Raw genomic sequence first — 19,909 nt, forward strand, 5'->3', positions numbered from 1 at the left:
AAATATTTGGTTTCTTAAATATTGGTTTACAAGTGTCTCTTTGTTTTTTGAACATAATTGTTCTGACTATCTTCTTTTGCAATTTGAATATCTTAATTGATTCAGAATTTTGGCCCCAGAAGATGATTCCGTAGTTAAGTACAGAGTGAAAGAGTGCATGGTACATTGTGGTTAGGGTACTTGTATTACTGACGTTCCTTATTGATCTAATCATGAAGCATACTTTACTAAGTTTTATGCTGGTAACGTCAATGTGCCTTTTCCATGTGAGCGTATCAGTAATTGTGACCCCCAAAAATTTTATTTCATTTTCAAGTTTAACATTATTTTTTTCCAGTGATACAGTTGGTAGTAATGGATTTCTGTTTTGGGCAGTGTGGAAGGTTATTCCAATTGTCTTTTTTGCATTAAGAAGCAGCCTGTTACTTTGAAGCCATCAACTTATTTGATCTGTGGTGCTATCTATATTAGATTGGAGAGTTTGTTTGGGCGCAGATATGAGTACAGAGGTGTCATCAGCAAACAAAAGGGTTTTTGTGTCTGGTAGGCTGTGAGGAAGGTCATTTATATAAAGTAAGAACAGCAAGGGGCCCAGGACGGAGCCCTGGGGAACGCCTTGCTTTATGGTACATATGGAGGAATGTACAGTGCTAGCTGTACCTGAGAGCTTAGTTTCATTTAATTCGACATACTGCTGTCGATCTTCCAGATAGCTTTTAAACCAGTCATAGGCATTTCCTCTTATTCCATAGGAATGCATCTTTTGCAAAAGTGTACTATGATTAACCATGTCGAAGGCCTTTGTTAGATCTAGGAAGATACCTATGGCTGGGAGTTTATTGTCCACAAGCTCCAGTGCATGATCTAGAAATTCTTGTATTGCATCAGTTGTAGCTTTCTTACTTTGGAAGTCGAACTGAGCAGGTGACAGGATATTTTCTTTGTCTAGAAAGGACATGATTCTGTATAATGATAATGTATGCAAAGTAATTAATTTGTACTGATAAATGTGTAATCACAGATGGTGAAGCAACTTATTAATTCTGTGTTGACTGTATTCTATCACTATCAATGCATTATTTTACATTTCAGTCCTAAAAATGTAGTAAAAGAAAAAATACTTATGGATTCTAATTAAGTTTACTATTGACAATCACTTTTCTTTCAGATTGAGTCTCAAATTCAAGAAGACTGGCATCTACTTGTGCGAGACATATATGCTTTTTACCCTCTTCTTATAAAGTACGTGGATCTGCAAAGAAATCATTGGCTTAGACACAATGTCGCTGAAGCTGAAGATTTATATAACCATGTAGCCGAAATATTTAACACATGGTCAAAATCTCAGGTAACCTGCATCTTCAAATTCCATCAGATATTTAGAAATGATTGTTTATAGAACTTTGCCAAACTTTCTGTGACATATTTACCAAAAATATACATTCAGCTTTAAGTGCTAGAATATAATGGTTATTGTAGAAGCTGTGTTTTGCATTCTAAATGAAATGTCTAAGGCATAAGATGCTTTTGTAGTCAATAAAAATACATCTACATCTGCACTGTAAATACAGTACAACACAAGCATTGATTGTCCTCAAATCCTGTTCTAAGAAGGAAAAAAATGCTTACATTACTATCCATAAAATAATAGTAAAATACTTTCTTAATATAAATTATTATGTTAAGGCTACTAATTTGCTGTCAATAAAGTGTAATTTGTGTTCTGAAAATGGTAATTACATAAGATACTAACAGATCAGACAATTGAGGAGGACATTGTATGTGGCTGTATCTGTTTATCCATGTTATGTTATCCTATACATTGTGTATATTTCCACTCCAGGTATTTTTGGAATAGATTGAGAAGGAGAGTATGAAGTATCATCCAGGTAGCCCCAATGATGTAGCCACATAGTATGTACTGCTGACCTGTCAGATCAATAAGGAATATTGAAGCAGATCTTTTCCCACAGTTTCCTTGCTAGCTACATTTGGAAAGAGTAAAATTTTATATATTGTCCATAGGTAGATGGTTGAGAACCTTTAGATAAAAATGAGTTTCCTGTGTCATGCAAGGTGGCCATGTGATTTCAATCTATCATATATTTCAACAATTGGTGTGATTGTCTGCAATGATTGGCAGTTGACTTTAGAAAAATTCAATAAAATATTCTCAATTTTACACAGCACAATCTGGAATGTACCTAGTTGTCCAATATAAAAAAGGCAGAAGTAGGCTCTTCTGCAGAGGACACCATAGTTATATTGTTTTGTGATTGCAAGAAAGTGATCAAAGATCATGGAAAGTAAGGATCTGCATAATCTGGGTTGTTTTGAAATTTGTCAATTGCATAATGTTCACACCTGCATTTATACTTTGTGAATCACTGTAAAGTGCCTGACAGGAAGTACTTTTTATTGTAATATATTGAAGTTGTGGTCCATTTCTTTCACAGATGGACCATGGGACTGCATATACACCTTTGTGTGAACTATCATTTGTGTAATTTTATCTGCTCTGTGTCTGTGGGATAGATACATAGAAGACAGAAGAATGTTGGTACTTTGTGCCTGGAAAGATGGTACTTGAAGTTTAGTAAATAGGTTCTCACAAAACATAAGGCATCTTTCTTTGAGTGACTGACAGTTAAAGCTTTTCAATATTTGTTACCCTCCCTTGCCCATGAAATAAGTCTGTGACATTTTTCAACACTTATCTCTGCATATGCTCGATGTCCCTTATTAGTCCAAGCTGAAGATGGGTGCCATAAATTGGAGCAGCATTTAAGTACGGGCTATACAAGTGTTTTGTAAGGTATCTCCTTTTCTAGAAACATGCCAGTTTCCCCGACTCCTACCAGTGAAATGTGGCTTGCTATTTGCTTTACTTACAACTAAAATTATATGTTTGTTCATTTCTCTACAAATATGTGTGTGACATAATTCACTCTAGTTATGAATCATTAAGATACTACACTTTTACATTTTGTGAGGTGCACAAATTTTCATTTTTCTACATTAAGATATAATTTCAGTCTTTGCATCAAGCTTATATTTCATCAAGATCTAATTGGATATTACTGCTATTTTTACCAGAAATAATTTGCTCGTGGATATCTGCATCACCTGCAAAAACCCTGAGACTGCAACTAATACTATCAAACAAACATGGAAAGTCCATTATGAAAAGACTAGACTGCAACACACTTAAAGATGGCACATTGAGTTGCAGACAGGCACAATGAGAAGACAGTTACACACTGAGCTTTTGGCCAAAGCCTTCTTCAGAAAAGGAAGGAAAACACACACACGGTGACACAAGCAGGTGTACATCATGCACACATGACTGCTATCTATGGCAGCACTGTTGTGTTGAATGAAAGCAGCAGTCTGCATTGATGCAGGGATAGCAGGATATGAATGGGGGGAGAAAAGAGTGCTACTTGGCAGAGTGTGCAGGGGCTAAATGGCAGCAGGACAAGGCTGCCAGGTGCAGTGTCAAGTGGCTGTGGAGTAGAGGAGAATGAGGGACCGGAGAACTGAAGAAGGAGAGGAGTAGAGAAAGGGAAAAGACTGGTGGTTGCATTGGCAAAGAGTGGCACACAGTGAGGGTGAAGAGACGTGAATCAGGAGGAGGTGGTAGGACAGACTGGGCAAAAACTGTTGGGTGGAGGGTGTGGGGACAGTAGGTTACAGTAGGTTGAGGTCAGGATAACGTCAGAGTGCAGAACATGTTGTAGGGATGACTCCCATGTGCACAGTTCAGAAAAGCTGGTGATGGAGGGGAAGATCAGATGACCCAGTTTGTGAAGCACCCATTGAAATCAAGCATGTTATGTTCAGCTGCATGTTGTGCCACAGGGTGTTCCACTTTGTTCTTGGACACAGATTGGCAGTGGTCACTCATCCAGGTGGACAGCTGGTTGTCAGTCATACAAGTATGAGAAACTGGTACGTGGGTGCTTTCGCAGGTGGTCCAGCCTCTGCTGGGGTATGACAACCCTGTGACAGGACTGGAATAGAAAGTGCTGGAATGGGCAGGTCTTGCACCTGCGTCTTTCTCATGGGATGTGATCCCTGTGGCAAAGGTTTGGGAGTGGGAGTAGCATAGGGATGGAAAGGGTGCACTACTTTATAGCTCATTCTTGGGGGTGGTGGGAAGATTGGGAATGTGTGAGGAAATGGCACGGGAGATCTATTTGTGAACTGGGTCTGCGGTAGTGCCTATCTGTGAAGGTCTCTATGAGACCTGCAGCATACTGGGCACTTGTCATTGCAGATATGCTGTCCCCAGGTGGCTAGGCTGTATGGGAGGGATTTTTTGGTGTGGGAGCGATGGCAATGCAGTTGCAAGAACTCACTTGCCCAGTAAGCTGAAGGTCTCACAATGGCCTTCACAGACAGGCATAATCCTTATACCTAGTCTGCAAACAGATTTCCCCTGCAGGTTCCCCACACACCCCCAATCCTTCCAGTACCCCCAAGAACCACCCATAAAGCAACACCCCCTTCATCACCCAATACCACTCCAGGTTGGAACAATTGAACCACATTCTTCATCAGGTCTTTGATTATCTATCATCATGCCCTTTTACCCAGCCAACCTCCACAACATCCTAGTCCATCCCTATGCCACTCACAATCCCAACCGCTTGTCACAGGGATCATATCCCTGTGGAAGACCCAGGTGCAAGATTTGCCCAATCCACCCTCCAAGCATGTCCTGTTCCAGTGCTATCACAGGCCTAACCTACCCCATTAGAGGTCGAGCCACTATGAAAGCAGCCAAGTCATATACCAGCTCTGCTACAATCACTGCTTAGCTTTTTATATTCGTATGACTAGCAACCCTCTGTCACACTGCAGCCAAGACTAAAGTGGACCACCTTGTGGCACAACGTGCAGCTGAACATAAAGTGCTGGATTTCAATGGCTGCATCACAACCGGGCCATCTGGATCCTTCCCTCTACCACCAGCTTTTCTGAATTCCACTTATAGGAGTTATCCCAAAATTATCCTGGCCTCAACCTATAGTAATGTACTGTCGCCACACCTCCACCCAATAGTTTCCGCACCCTCTGTTCTATTACCTCCTCACCTTCAATGTCCCATCTCTCGTCTCTCTCACTGCATGCGTCTCTCTGCCAACACTCCCACCAGTCATTTCCCCTTCTCTGCTACTCTTCTTTTCTGCTCCCAATTCTGCCACCTCCCCTCCCCCACAGCCTCCCAATTCTGTGCTTGGAGGCCTTGTCCTGCCACCTTCTAGTCCTGCCATGCTCTGCCAGACAGCACTCTTCTCTCACCCCACCCGTAACCTGCTATATCTCCCAATTCCCTGCCCCACTCCAGATAGTTGCTTTCATTTAGTGCCACAGCTGCATTCCAGCCCGAGCTGCCAGAGATAGTGGTCATGTATGCATTAGGGATGCTTGCTTATGTGAATGTGTGTATGTGTTATCTTTTCTGAAGAAGGCTTTGTCTAAAAGCTCAATGTGTAACAGTTTTTCATTGTGCCTGTCTGCAACTCAATGTGTCATCCTTATAGTGAGTAGCAAGCTGTCCTTTTCATACTATTGTCACAGTTACAAAATATGTTGCATAGTACAATTGTTGCATCTTGTAACTGTTTTATACATCTACAAACTAATGCCACACATCCATGCAGTGCCTCTTCAGTTGCTTTGTAATTTATTGGAAGTATGCACTCAAATACTTATCTAAGAATTACATTAGTATGCGCTTTCTGTTGATATCTAGTAGCATGGAAATATTCTGCATCCACTCTTAATTGTTCACTGCCGTGCTGATTCCAGTGCAGGCTATCAAGTAGCACATAAATGATCAGCCAAATTTCTTGCTGTGCATGATCCATGTGATTGAGCAACCCGAAAATGACCTGATTCATTGCTCTGCTTAGTAAGCCTTGCTTCCTTGAAAAGCGTGTAATCACTTTCCTTTTCATTCCTGGCTGGTAAATCTACCAGTTGATGCACATTTAGGACATCTGGTTACTTTCACAGAGAAACCAACAACAACTGTATAAAGTTGCAACTCAGTCAGATGAACTAATTAGTTTGCTTACATATGAAAATTATTGCATAGGCTACTCACTTTTGTTAAACAAACTATTAACAGGACTACCAGCATGTAAGACCTTAGAGAAATCGCACCATATATTTAGAAATGAATTGTCAAGAATTGCGGCATTGTCTTTCTCACAGTCAGTTTTAACAAAAAATCACTATGTTGTTGCTGGAAAAGCTATGTAGTTGCAAGCCTTCTCCAGACAATGCCAAGCACTTTGCAAGAAACTGCACCTAAATCTGACCATTTCTTTTTTAGATCATATGTTCCAAGCAGAAACCTAAACCTTCATTTTTATATAGATAAGGATTACTTTACAGTTGATGTGCAAGTGATTCATATCACAAATAGTGTCTTAAAATTCATTGACTGAATATAAACATTTTTGCTAGCTAGATATCCCATAAAAAAAAAATTCTTGATAAGCGATCAGTTTGGTAATGAATCAAAAACTTTGTGAAAGTTCCAAAAACATTGAATCGGCATGCTTTACTCTGTCCATTGCATGGAGGACATTATGTGGGAAGAGTGCAAGGTGAATTTCATGTGATTGATGTTTTTGGAACCCAAGCTGATTTCTGTGGAGATGGTTATTTTGTTCCAGATAAATCGTAATGTTTGAACTCAGAATATGTTCTAGAATTCTGCTACAAATATTTGTGAGGGACAGAAGCTGTTAATTCTGTGGATAAATTTAACCCTTTTCATCTGCATCTACATATATATCCAGGATTGCCACAGGTTCTGGAAATCAGGGGAATCTGGGAATATCAGGGAATTTCAGACATGTCAGGGAAATCACGGAAATTTGGAAAAAAAAAAACAGTGGAAAAATCTCGCTTTTATCTCAGTAGATGAAATGGTTTGTTTACTGGGGTGTCATGCATCATCACTGGCAGGGTGCAGCTGAGTACATGAGCCACTTTTCTTCTCCCTCATCACTACTTCTTCTCTCCTTCCCACCACTCCCCTCAGCTTGCAATCATTGCTGCCACCATGTCTTGTCACTGGCCTAGCAGCTATCGACAACAGGCAGGGTGGCATGAGGAGTGGTTTGTTTGGATCTGATTCTCAGAGATTGTAGACGCAGCGACCAAATATGGCAGTCATGTGTGCATGAGTTGTGTGTGAGTGATTCTGTGAATGTGTATGTGCTCTTGTTTTCTGATTGGCTCAGCAATCATCTTTATGGTGATTTGCTACCTATCTTCATTATTATTGATTCTCATAGTATTGGAACAAGTTATCTGTTGCATGGATTGATCACCATTGTCTCATTTCATCAACATATTGTCTGTGGTTTGTGAATAGCTGGCCACACAAGTGGATTTCTGCAACAGTCCAAAACCACAGGCTGCTTCTGCAAGTATCTGTAAGGGATTGGGCCCACTGATCTAAAGCCATTCAGTTCCCACTAATGTGGAGGCATTGCCTGTCAGATCTAGTCTCACTGATCTGGGGCAATTTAAAAAACTGCACATATGTGCACTAACTTTCTCTTGTCTATACGGTTCTCTAAACTTTCTCAAAAGTGTTTTGTGAAAGGAATGTCTTCTTCCCTCCCAGTAAAGAATGTCTTCTTCCCTTTGGAAATCCCCATTTAAGTTCACGTAGTATTTCCATAATACTTGTGTATTGATTGAACCAGCCGGTAACAAATCTAGCAGCACACACTTCATTGTAGACGAGGGGGATCTATGCTTTTTTTTTCTAGTGGTAGGAAACATAATGTTACTCAGTGCATCTGCAGAAAATTTTGCTGTAGAGTGGAAGTAGTTCCTTTGAAACTTCTGCATAGAACATGACAGGGACTCATTTGAGCCATGGACCTTAAAGTGTTTTTGTTGTTTAAGTTGCTTTTTAGCACCTCTAGTACTGATTGCTTTGTCCATCCTAAGCAGTATACCTGTAGAATTACAGTAACAGTTTTTGAATTTTCATTTGTGAAGGAACAATTCACCATTTCAGCCATTGTTTTGCCACTTTCTATCTCAGTTTTTACCTCTTCCACAAGTGTCTGTACGTTAATTTTTGTGCCACTGACAGCCTTAAAACATCGCAAAGTTCTTGTAGGGTTTCAAGACAAGTTTTCTGATTTCATTTTGTTATTATAATAATTGCAGGCTTCACAGACTGTCTTTCTGGAAGCGTGTTTCACTTAACATTTACTTTTCAGTGGATTTATGCTTTGGATAGTTTCTCTTATACTGTAGGCATTGTTTCATAAGAATATTCCTGAATATGTTCATATTTCTTGCCTCAGAAAAGAGATAATCTTCACCTTATCCATTTTTCTTAATATATAGACTTTTCTAATCCTTTATATTGTAGTGCCATTACTACAGCAATTGTATCATGATCACTGATCCCAATCTCTGTATGAATCTGTTCAAAGATTAGATTAGATTAGATTTACCTTCATTCCTATTGATCTGTAGCGAGGAGGTCCTCCAGGATGTAGAACATGTAAGAAAAACAATAATACATGAGAAATATTTACAACAAAACAAATAAGCTGATGTACCTTCTACAGGTTCCAAGTGGAATGATGCAAAAAATAAATTTTTTTAATGAACACTATATGAAAGGATCATTTTACAACACTCATTTACTAAGATTGCATTAGTGCACTGAATTTAAAATTTAAAAAAATGTTATTTTTATTTTTTTAAAGTGATAAACATATAATAGAACTACTACAATACTTATTTACAATGAACACATTACTACACTGAAATGGTGCAGAAGTTAGATTGTACTTCGTATATTGTTAAGCTTTTTATGGCTGCTGGCAAGTTATTGGAAATGTGTGTTCCTGAATAATTCACACCTTTTTGCACAAGAGTAAATGGCTTTAAATCCTTGTGAAGATTTTTCTTATTTCTGGTATTGACACCATGAACTGAGCTGTTGGTTTGACAAAGTGACATATTTTTAATGAAAAATTTCATTAAGGAATAAATATATTGGGAAGCAGTAGTTAGTACCCCTAGTTCCCTAAACAGGCCTCTGCAGGATGTTCTTGAGTTCACACCACATATGACTCTTATTGCACCTTTTTTTGCACGGAAAACTTTAGCTTGGCTTGATGAATTACCCCAAAAATTAATCCCATATGAAATTATGGATTGAAAGTAAGTGTAGAATGCCAGCTTTTTCATTTTTATATCCCCTATGTCTGACAGAATTTGGATTGCAAAAAGAGATTTGTTTAGATGCTCCAGCAGTTCTGTGTTGTGCTCCTCCCAGTTGAATTTATTATCAAGCTGTAATCCCAAGAATTTAACACTGTCCACTTCTTATATCTGCTTGTTGGGCGTGTACTCGTGGGACACCCCTTACAAGTTCTGAATTGCATGTAGTGTGTTTTTTCAAAGTTTAGTAACAAAGAATTGGCTAGGAACCAGTGATTAATGTCCACAAATATTTTATTAGCCGATCTTTCTGAGACTACACTTGATTTGCTATTTTATGCAATGTTTGCATCATTGGCAAACAAAACAAACTGGCATCTGGTAATGTTGCTGATGAAAGGTCATTGATATACACAAGAAAACGTAAGGGCCCTAAGATGGAGCCCTGTGGGACCCCACATGTAATTAGTTCCCAGTTGGGTGATGCCTGATAGCTTAATACAAAGAATTTAGAATTGTTTGTTGCCAACGAGTCTGGTATATTTCTTCATGAGTAGGGTGTCAAAGACGAGAATGCCATCCATGTATGAATGTAAAGAGCTCAGATGACAAGCCCATAACAAGCACAAGAAGGAAGGCTGCAGATTTGAACACTGTATAATAGGAGGGTAAGAGGAAGCAGTTACAGATGAGATGAGAGACTGCATACTGCAAAAAGAATTTGACAGAAATTTGAAAGGCTTAAGTCAATACAAGGCTTCTTGAGTAGATGACTTCCCTCAAAATTATGGAGATTGTTGGGAGAGTTGGCCATGACAAAACTGTTCTATGTGTTACACAAGATACATTAGATTGGCAAAGTATCCTCAGGCTTCAAGGTGAATGTAATAAATCCTAGTCCAAGGAAGGCAGGTGCTAACAAGTGTGAATATTATTGAACCATCGGTTTAATAATTCATGTTTGCAAAATACTGACAAAAAGCATTTACAAAAGAATGTACAAACTGGTAGAAACTGACTTCAGGGAAGATCAGTTAAGGTTCCAAAGAAATGAAGGAACATGCAAGGTATTACTGACCCTATTAATTATTTTAGATGATAGACTAAAGAAATGCAAACCTACATTTATGACATTTGCACATTTAGAGAAAGCTTTTGAAAATATGGATTGGAATGAGTTCTTTGAAATTTTGAAAGTTGCAGGCATAAAATACGGAGAGAAAAAAATTATCTACAATATGTACAGAACCAGAATGGCGTTATAAGGGTTGAAGAACATGGAAGGGAAGGTTAGGTTAAATCAGAAGCAGCAGTTGAGAAGGGAGTGAGACAAGGTTGTAGCCTCTCCCTGGTGTTATTTAATCTGCACATTGAGCAAGCAGTAAACGAAACCAAGTATAAAATTGGAAAGGCAGTTGCAGCTCTGGGAGAAGAAATGAAAACATTAAGGTTTGCTGATAACATTGTAATTCTATGGGAGATGTCAAAGAAATTGGTAGATCAGATAAATGAAATGGACAATGTCTTGAAGAGAGGTTATAAGATGAATGTCAGAAAAAAAAGCTAAAGGAATGTAGTTGAAGTAAATTGGGTAATGGACACTGAACATAGTTGATGAGTTTCGTTATTTGTGCAGAAAAATAACTGATGATGGCCAAAATAGAGATGCCATAAGGTGTAGACTGGCTATAGCAAAAAGAAACATTTCTTAAAAAGAGAAATTTATTAGCATCTAATACACATTGCCATGACTGGCAATTGTACACTGATAATGATATGAAAAAAAATTTTCTGCAAAACAATATATAGATACATTAATTTTTTAAAGCATTGGGTCTTTTATTGTGTAAAACAGGCAGAAGTTGGACAACAAGATGTAGAACAGGAGTTTCTGCATCTTATCAAGTCAGAATGAACAATAAGCTACAGGCACTACCACTAAATGTTTATTATGTTGGTATGCAAATGATAGCGTCAGGGAGGAAATTTTGTTTATAGACATTATGACAAAACTAACATGCAGATAAAAGAAAAGCATTAGCTAACTGTCTGGTGTATATGATTCTTCAAGAAATAAATGTTTATTTTCTTCTTCCCGTACAGTACTTCATGCGTGAAGAGCAGAACTTCATCTCAGCAAATGAGATAGACAACATGGTACTCATCATGCCCACAGCCAGCAGGCGGTCTGCAGTAGTTTCTGATGTGTCTCAGCTAGGTGGTGGCAGCAAGGTAAGTGGCAATTTCATATCTGTGAAATGGAACCTCCTGTGTGGCCAGTTCATACTGTCTCAACTTACCAAGTAATTTACAAACAGAAAAAGAAGAAGCACCGTGATAAGAAGCGAGACAAAGACAAGGAACTGCAGGCTAGTTTAATGGTTGCCTGCCTGAAACGATTGCTTCCAGTTGGCTTGAACCTCTTTGCTGGAAGGGAACAAGAATTAGTGCAGCACTGCAAAGACAGGTTCTTAAAGGTAAGTTTCTCATTGTGTTAATCAAGTTTTAAACTTAGTTGTTCATAAGAAAACTTTTTTTTTTCCTTCAATGCAGTACACACTTCTGTGAATATTTTTGATAAGTTACAACTATACTGAAACCTGGGCATCTGCCCTCTGAAATTCTGGATGGGATAGATAGTTCTGGTTTAGCCACCTTGCCATTGGCCTGCTCACTGAGTTCTCACCTGGAGAATAGTGATCAGTATTTTCTTGGAAAATATTCTCTATGGCATTCTATTTAATCATGTTCAGTTATCTGTTGTCGTAGCACAAACACTGTATTAGTAAATATGGTACTAGAAAGCCCCAGAGAAATACTGATAATGGAAAGAGTAAGGTAACCATTCAGTGTGTAGTTGAGGCATTGTGCATTTGACAGGCACATAAATAAGATAGAAAATATTGCTACACTTTTGGATGGCATCTCTCTTCAGAGCTAATGTGTTTTCAGAGCTATCTGACTACTCATCTAGTTCCAAAGAATGGCATTTTCTGATAGCTTAGCTTCGTTATCAGCCTTGGTTATGTGCATGTCGGCCACTTAATACCTCATCTGTATGGTAAATGGTTACTGTTGTTCCTACAATGTACCAAATCGTGGAATAGACCAATAAATGATGATGGTAATGATGAACTAGTTCTTCTCCTTAGTATGTAGTCATTTACTATCTTATCTTCTCTGCTGTAGCCTTTGACGTATCTAAGCAGTTTCATTTCAAATTTTTTTGTTTATTCCACATAGTATCATAGAAACTGCCATCATCTTGTAGAATTTCATTTTTGTGAGTTCTTGCAGTTGCATCACATATCCTCAGTAGCTGTTAGACTTATTAGTTACAGGTTTCTTCTCTTCACAGTTCATATCTACATTTAATCTGCTCTCGTATATCCACAGTGAAGTGCGTAGCAGTTGGTAATTTCCATTGGACCTCATATTGAGATTTCTTCTCATTCAATTCACACAAGAAAAATGGGAAGACTATTGTTTAATTGCATCTACAGGGTGTTTCAAAAATGACCGGTATATTTGAAGCGGCAATAAAAACTAAACGAGCAGCAATAGAAATACACCGTTTGTTGCAATATGCTTGGGACAACAGTACATTTTCAGGCGGACAAACTTTCGAAATTACAGTAGTTACAATTTTCAACAACAGATGGCGCTGCAAGTGATGTGAAAGATATAGAAGACAACGCAGTCTGTGGGTGCGCCATTCTGTACGTCGTCTTTCTGCTGTAAGCGTGTGCTGTTCACAACGTGCAAGTGTGCTGTAGACAACATGGTTTATTCCTTAGAACAGAGGATTTTTCTGGTGTTGGAATTCCACCGCCTAGAACACAGTGTTGTTGCAACAAGACGAAGTTTTCAACGGAGGTTTAATGTAACCAAAGGACCGAAAAGTGATACAATAAAGGATCTGTTTGAAAAATTTCAACGGACTGGGAACGTGACGGATGAACGTGCTGGAAAGGTAGGGCGACCACGTACGGCAACCACAGAGGGCAACGCGCAGATAGTGCAACAGGTGATCCAACAGCGGCCTCGGGTTTCCGTTCGCCATGTTGCAGCTGCGGTCCAAATGACGCCAACGTCCACGTGTCGTCTCATGCGCCAGAGTTTACACCTCTATCCATACAAAATTCAAACGCGGCAACCCCTCAGCGCCGCTACCATTGCTGCATGAGAGACATTCGCTAACGATATAGTGCACAGGATTGATGACGGTGATATGCATGTGGGCAGCATTTGGTTTACTGACGAAGCTTATTTTTACCTGGACGGCTTCGTCAATAAACAGAACTGGCGCATATGGGGAACCGAAAAGCCCCATGTTGCAGTCCCATCGTCCCTGCATCCTCAAAAAGTACTGGTCTGGGCCGCCATTTCTTCCAAAGGAATCATTGGCCCATTTTTCAGATCCGAAACGATTACTGCATCACGCTATCTGGACATTCTTCGTGAATTTGTGGCGGTACTAACTGCCTTAGACGACACTGCGAACGCCTCGTGGTTTATGCAAGATGGTGCCCGGCCACATCGCACGGCCGACGTCTTTAATTTCCTGAATGAATATTTCGATGATCGTGTGATTGCTTTGGGCTATCCGAAACATACAGGAGGCGGCGTGGATTGGCCTCCCTATTCGCCAGACATGAACCCCTGTGACTTCTTTCTGTGGGGACACTTGAAAGACCAGGTGTACCGCCAGAATCCAGAAACAATTGAACAGCTGAAGCAGTACATCTCATCTGCATGTGAAGCCATTCCGCCAGACACGTTGTCAAAGGTTTCGGGTAATTTCATTCAGAGACTACACCATATTATTGCTATGCATGGTGGATATGTGGAAAATATCGTACTATAGAGTTTCCCAGACCGCAGCGCCATCTGTTGTTGAAAATTGTAACTACTGTAATTTCGAAAGTTTGTCTGCTTGAAAATGTACTGTTGTCATAAGCATATTGCAACAAACGGTGTATTTCTATCGCTGCTCGTTTAGTTTTTATTGCCGTTTCAAATATACCGGTCATTTTTGAAACACCCTGTATATGCACTGCAATTAGTCTAACCTTATGTTTGTGTCCTTGCAGGAGCAATACGTAGGGAGCTGTCCTATTTTCCTAGATTCACCATTTAATACTGGTTCTGGAAACTTCATAAGTAGGTTTTTTGGTATGACTGGCATCTATCTTCAAGGGTCTGATTCTCTCCTAAACAAAACTGTGACCATTTGTGCTGGACTTGTTTGTATATGTTCAATATCCCTTGTTAGTCCACTTTAGTATGGGTCACACACGTTTGAGCACTACTCTAGGATGGGTCATGCAAGTGCTTTGTAAACAATCTTCTTTTTAGACTATAGCACCCATGGTTGTGGAAATGTGATATTTGCTTCAGTGTTAGTGTAGCACTGACTTTCCTTTATCCTCCCCAAGAAGACTATCATGTTAGTAGTAGAAGCTGAATTTTTTAAACTTATATTTGGTGTGTACCTGATGCAACCTGTTCACTACCATTTCCAGTTAATCCATACCCTCTTGAATTATAATTTGATCATCAATATTTTTCATCCACACTATTTATAGTGGTTGTATGTAACTGCTACTTCTCCATACTTCCAGCCTGCTAGTATATTCAGTTGCTGTATTTCTGAATGTGCACAATTGTTTGATATTTACACTCTCTTTCTTGTACACTTTCCTTTTTCTGATTCCTCTGTCGTTAGAGATGTTTTCTATACAACATATCTCTATGTAAACTTTCCCAGAGTAATAATTTTTAGTATCTTGCACCAAACAGTACAGTGTAGTTTTAGTTGATATTTTCATAGTTCATTTCAGCATCACTGGTTATCCATATACTCTTACCCAAGTCATCAGGAGCAATGAAAGTAAAGGTAAACAATGGGATAATTTTATATCATTATAATTGTGTAAAGCTGTATCTCCAGAATGAAATGATTCAAATAAAAAGGAGGTGATCTTACATAACACTTGTCTCATGCATGTCCTTTGATATGACTTATTGCCTGTGTACTTGAATACTGTGCTGGAATACAAAAGAAAAATTTTGATGAAAACAACACAGTATCAAAACTAGACATACGGTTGCTCTTACATTGCGTAGCTTCCGAAATGAAGAAAGAGCCTCAGGAACATAGGAGGAATTCCAGTTTATGGTGTGAGTTTGATTTTAGTGGTATGGTTTTGTGACCTGTCCAGTTTGTTTCCTAAAATTTTAAGGGGGTGTTTTTAATGTGTTACAGGGTGACTGACTCACCCATGTCTTTTTCATAAGTGGTCAGCCTGTCACATTTTCTTGTTCATTTCTTTTAGCCTTGTGTGGTTTCGCTTCTGATTTAATCTCATGTGTTGCACCTTTACCCTTCTCCATTGTATTAAGGCCCATGAGGTAGAGTGATTGTGTGGGTCAGTGACAAATCATTTTATAGGTTTCCTCCGCACTATGTGACAGCACTTTTAGTCATTTTATCCACATTCATTTCTTTTAATATGTGTAAGGATGCTGATAACCTTGGCGTTGTGTGCCTGTAAGCTGCAGTCACACACACACATGCACACCAGGAATTAAGATGTTCCTTAGCAAAAGGAAACAGCTGTTGCAGGCTACCTAACTGACTGTTTAAAATTTTTATTGTACTCTCACCAACACCCTCTCCTTAACTTTTACTTCCCCCTTCCTCTTAGCATGGGGGAGGGGTCATTCTTAGCAGTGTGTATGTGTTTGTATGCTTGTAACTTTGTACCTACAGCATTTTGTTTTGTGACAATATATATTTTCATTATCCGGTCAATTACAGAAGCTCCCTGAAAGTGAGATATTGGAGTTTGCCAAGATACAGCTTACACTTCCAGATAAAATTGATCCGGCTGATGAGATGTCTTGGCAGCATTACCTTTACTCCAAGCTCGGACAGAAAAAAAATGGAGAAGAAGGGAAACCGACAAAAGTAGAAGACGTTGTAGAGAGGATAGTTGCCATGTCAAAAGTGCTGTACGGACTTCATATGGTAAGCTGGCTCATTTGTACTGTACACTATAACTGCTACATTCATTAAGTATTTTTCTCTGCAAACTGGATTGCAGCTCCTACCTACTATTCAGCCATGTAAGATAACAGAATTATTTGCTCATATTTGATTAAAGATCCTTAGCATTCTTACTTGTTTATAGTTTTGCTTTTTATATATTTACTTCTGCACTTCCATTATATTTTATTTTTTAATACAGATCTAATAAAAAAAGTGGCTATCCATTTCGTTTGATGTTAGTTGCCTTAAAACTGAAAGCCACTTACACATTTAGCTATTGAATGCATTCATTCAATGGTGCCTCCATTGTATATGGCTTCCCATTGCTCAGATTATAATATTTGTTTACTATTTAATAAAACAAAGCACTGTATTCAGTCATATCTTTAAATGTGGTGATGGTAAAATTTTCAAGACCTGGTTTGAGATTATAATGCAAGTTTACATAGTAAAAAAAGCTGATGATTATATTTATTTTTAGAATTAAAATGTTTGGTGAGACAGAAATTCTCAAAGCTCCTGGAATGGTAGCATGTGAATGAATGTAGCAGCTATTTGTGCAAGTGGTATTTGGCCTGAACAGATAGACACCTAAGCACGGCGCCACTTTATTATTTCCCTGTATAGATTGACCACCCTCAACAACTAAGTAAGGGCAGCTATCGTTCAGTTGTTTCCACGCAGAGGAAGCGAGCTGTCATTGCCTGCTTCCGACAAACGTCACTGCATTCTCTACCAAGGTACTAGCTAAAACCTATGATACATCCCATAGGGTTAAAATTATCTTGGGACTTCATTGTTAGAATTCTAACTGAACGTTACTCGTATGTTCACCCTGTGTGTCATTTCTCAGTGTTTGGTATCAATTGCTGTCACCCTTGTGTTTTGGAAATATGTGTGTATTTAGCATAACATAAACTTCCTTAAACCTACAAACTCACTCTGAATTGCATTCACATTACTAAATGTTTTGTGTAGTAAAGTAAGTGGGGTTTCTCTGCAGTAATTTTGTTTGTGTCTTTTCGAATATGCACCATATAATGTCACTTGAAGAGAGCAGGCAGAAAAAGGAGAAATTCTCAATGTTTTGGTAGTATTATAGTTGTGTAACAGTCACAAATGTAATTAACAAATTAATAATACTCACGTTTATGTTTCCTCTGAACAAGGGATACATTTTCCTTGAGTAACTTAAAAGAACAATGCATCCTCCACTGGTAAGCCCCACTGGTCTTTGTCTTTATTTTTGTTGATACGAATAAGTTTAGTATCAGGTGTGCTATAAATGTCTCAGAACCTTGGCATTGACTCAGCTGAGGTATTTCATGCTACACTAATGTCAAATCACTGGAAAGGGTGGTTCAAATACTGAGCCAGCTACCCTTTGTTAAGAGTAGCATTTGTTCCTTCACCAAGACTGCAGTTGATTCATTCCCTATCAGCGTCAGTACTAAAACTATATCTTCCTGAATTGAAATCATTTCTCATTGACTCATGCTGAAGTAGAAATCTTAGCACTTTTTTGTAAGTGCTTTTAGCACATAAAATCACTACATGTTATACAGAGCTAGGAAAAACAGACCTGTACTATGATAAGTTAAAGGATTTTTGTGCCCAGTATTGACTGCTTATGGCATATCTGTTTACTATCCTGGATATTGTACTGCCTGAACTCTTAGAGTGGTTTTCTTCATTGTTTCTTATACTGGTTACTGTGAAACCTGCTTGTCTTGTAAATTAAGCATGTGTGGAAAGCAATAGTGTTATGCATGTGTACAGCTTTCTGTTTATAAGACAAGCAGTCTTAACCTAACTGTTTGCTTGTTCCTTTGAAGATAATGTAGTGAGGGGTTTATCCTTTTAAATTTTTACTAACACAGTCTAAAACATTCTAAAGTTTTTTTTTTTTTTTTTTTTTTTTTTTTTTTTTTTTTTGCAATATTGATCTTCCGTGGCACATATTTTACTGTAGAATATCAGCATAGCTTGTTAAGAACACATAGACACTGAAATAAAGTAACAGAGAAGTTTCCATATGTATAAAAACAAAGATAATGTGACTTACCATACGAAAGCGCTGGCAGGTCGATAGATGATGTGTCTGTTTGTGTTTGTCTTTAAATATGTCTGCTTGTGTCTGTATATGTGTGGATGGATATGTGTGTGTGTGCGAGTGTATACCTATCCTTTTTTCCCCCTAAGGTAAGTCTTTCCGCTCCCGGGATTGGAATGACTCCTTACCCTCTCCCTTAAAACCCACTTCCTTTCGTCTTTCTCTCTCCTTCCCTCTTTCCTGATGAGGCAACAGTTTGTTGCAAAAGCTTGAATTTTGTGTGTATGTATGTGTCTGTTTGCGTTTCTATCGACCTGCCAGCACTTTCGTTCGGTAAGTCACATCATCTGTGTTTTATATATATATTCATTTGGTAAGTCACATCATCTTTGTTTTTTTATATATATATATATATATATATATATATATATATATATATATATATATATATATATATATATATATATATATATATATAAAACACAGATGATGTGACTTACCGAATGAAAGTGCTGGCAGGTCGATAGACACACAAACAAACTCAAACATACACATGAAATTCAAGCAGACATTTGTAAAGGCAAAGAGTTTGGGCAGAGATGTCAGTCGAGGCGGAAGTACAGAGGAGAGGCAAAGATGTTGTTGAAAGACAGGTGAGGTATGAGCGGCGGCAAATTGAAATTAGCAGAGATTGAGGCCTGGCAGATAATGAGAAGAGAGGATATACTGAAGGGCAAGTTCCCATCTCCGGAGTTCTGACAGGTTGGTATTAGTGGGAAGTATCCAGATAACCCGGACGGTGTAAAACTGTGCCAAGATGTGTTGGCCGTGCACCAAGGCATGTTTGGCCACAGGGTGATCCTCATTACCAACAAACACTGTCTGCCTGTGTCCATTCATGCGAATGGACAGTTTGTTGCTGGTCATTCCCAATAGAAAGCTTCACAGTGTAGGCAGGTCAGTTGGTAAATCACGTGGGTGCTTTCACATGTGGCTCTGCCTGTGATCGTGTACACCTTCCGGGTTACAGGACTGGAGCAGGTGGTGGTGGGAGGGTGCATGGGACAGGTTTTACACCGGGGGCGGTTGCAAGGGTAGGAGCCAGAGGGTAGGGAAGGTGGTTTGGGGATTTCATAGGGATGAACTAAGAGGTTACGAAGGTTAGGTGGACGGCGGAAAGACACTCTTGGTGGAGTGGGGAGGATTTCAAGAAGGATGGATCTCATTTCAGGGCAGGATTTGAGGAAGTCATATCCCTGCTGGAGAGCCACATTCAGAGTCTGAGTCAGTCCCGAAAAGTATCCTGTCACAAGTGGGGCACTTTTGGGGTTCTTCTGTGGGAGGTTCTGGGTTTGAGGAGATGAGGAAGTGGCTCTGGTTATTTGCTTCTGTACCAGGTCGGGAGGGTAGTTGCGGGATGCGAAAGCTGTTTTCTGGTTGTCGGTGTAATGGTTCAGGGATTCCGGACTGGAGCAGATTCGTTTGCCACAAAGACCTAGGCTGTAGGGAAGGGACCGTTTGATGTGGAATGGGTGGCAGCTGTCATAATGGAGGTACTGTTGCTTGTTGGTGGGTTTGAT

General features: G+C 39.1%; 1 protein-coding gene across 1 annotated transcript in view; it reads left to right on the plus strand.

Moving 5' to 3' along the window:
* LOC124776932 (ryanodine receptor) overlaps positions 1-19,909 on the plus strand; it is a 694,095-nt gene that overhangs the window by 537,985 nt on the left and 136,201 nt on the right. Inside the window, exons 73-77 of the mRNA XM_047252151.1 lie at positions 1,169-1,348; positions 11,326-11,454; positions 11,541-11,699; positions 16,046-16,255; positions 16,904-17,016. Coding sequence (XP_047108107.1) covers positions 1,169-1,348; positions 11,326-11,454; positions 11,541-11,699; positions 16,046-16,255; positions 16,904-17,016 — 791 coding nt within the window. The remainder of the gene's footprint in view (positions 1-1,168; positions 1,349-11,325; positions 11,455-11,540; positions 11,700-16,045; positions 16,256-16,903; positions 17,017-19,909) is intronic.

This window comes from Schistocerca piceifrons, chromosome 2, assembly GCF_021461385.2.
Source record: "Schistocerca piceifrons isolate TAMUIC-IGC-003096 chromosome 2, iqSchPice1.1, whole genome shotgun sequence".
Classification (NCBI taxonomy): domain Eukaryota; kingdom Metazoa; phylum Arthropoda; class Insecta; order Orthoptera; family Acrididae; genus Schistocerca; species Schistocerca piceifrons.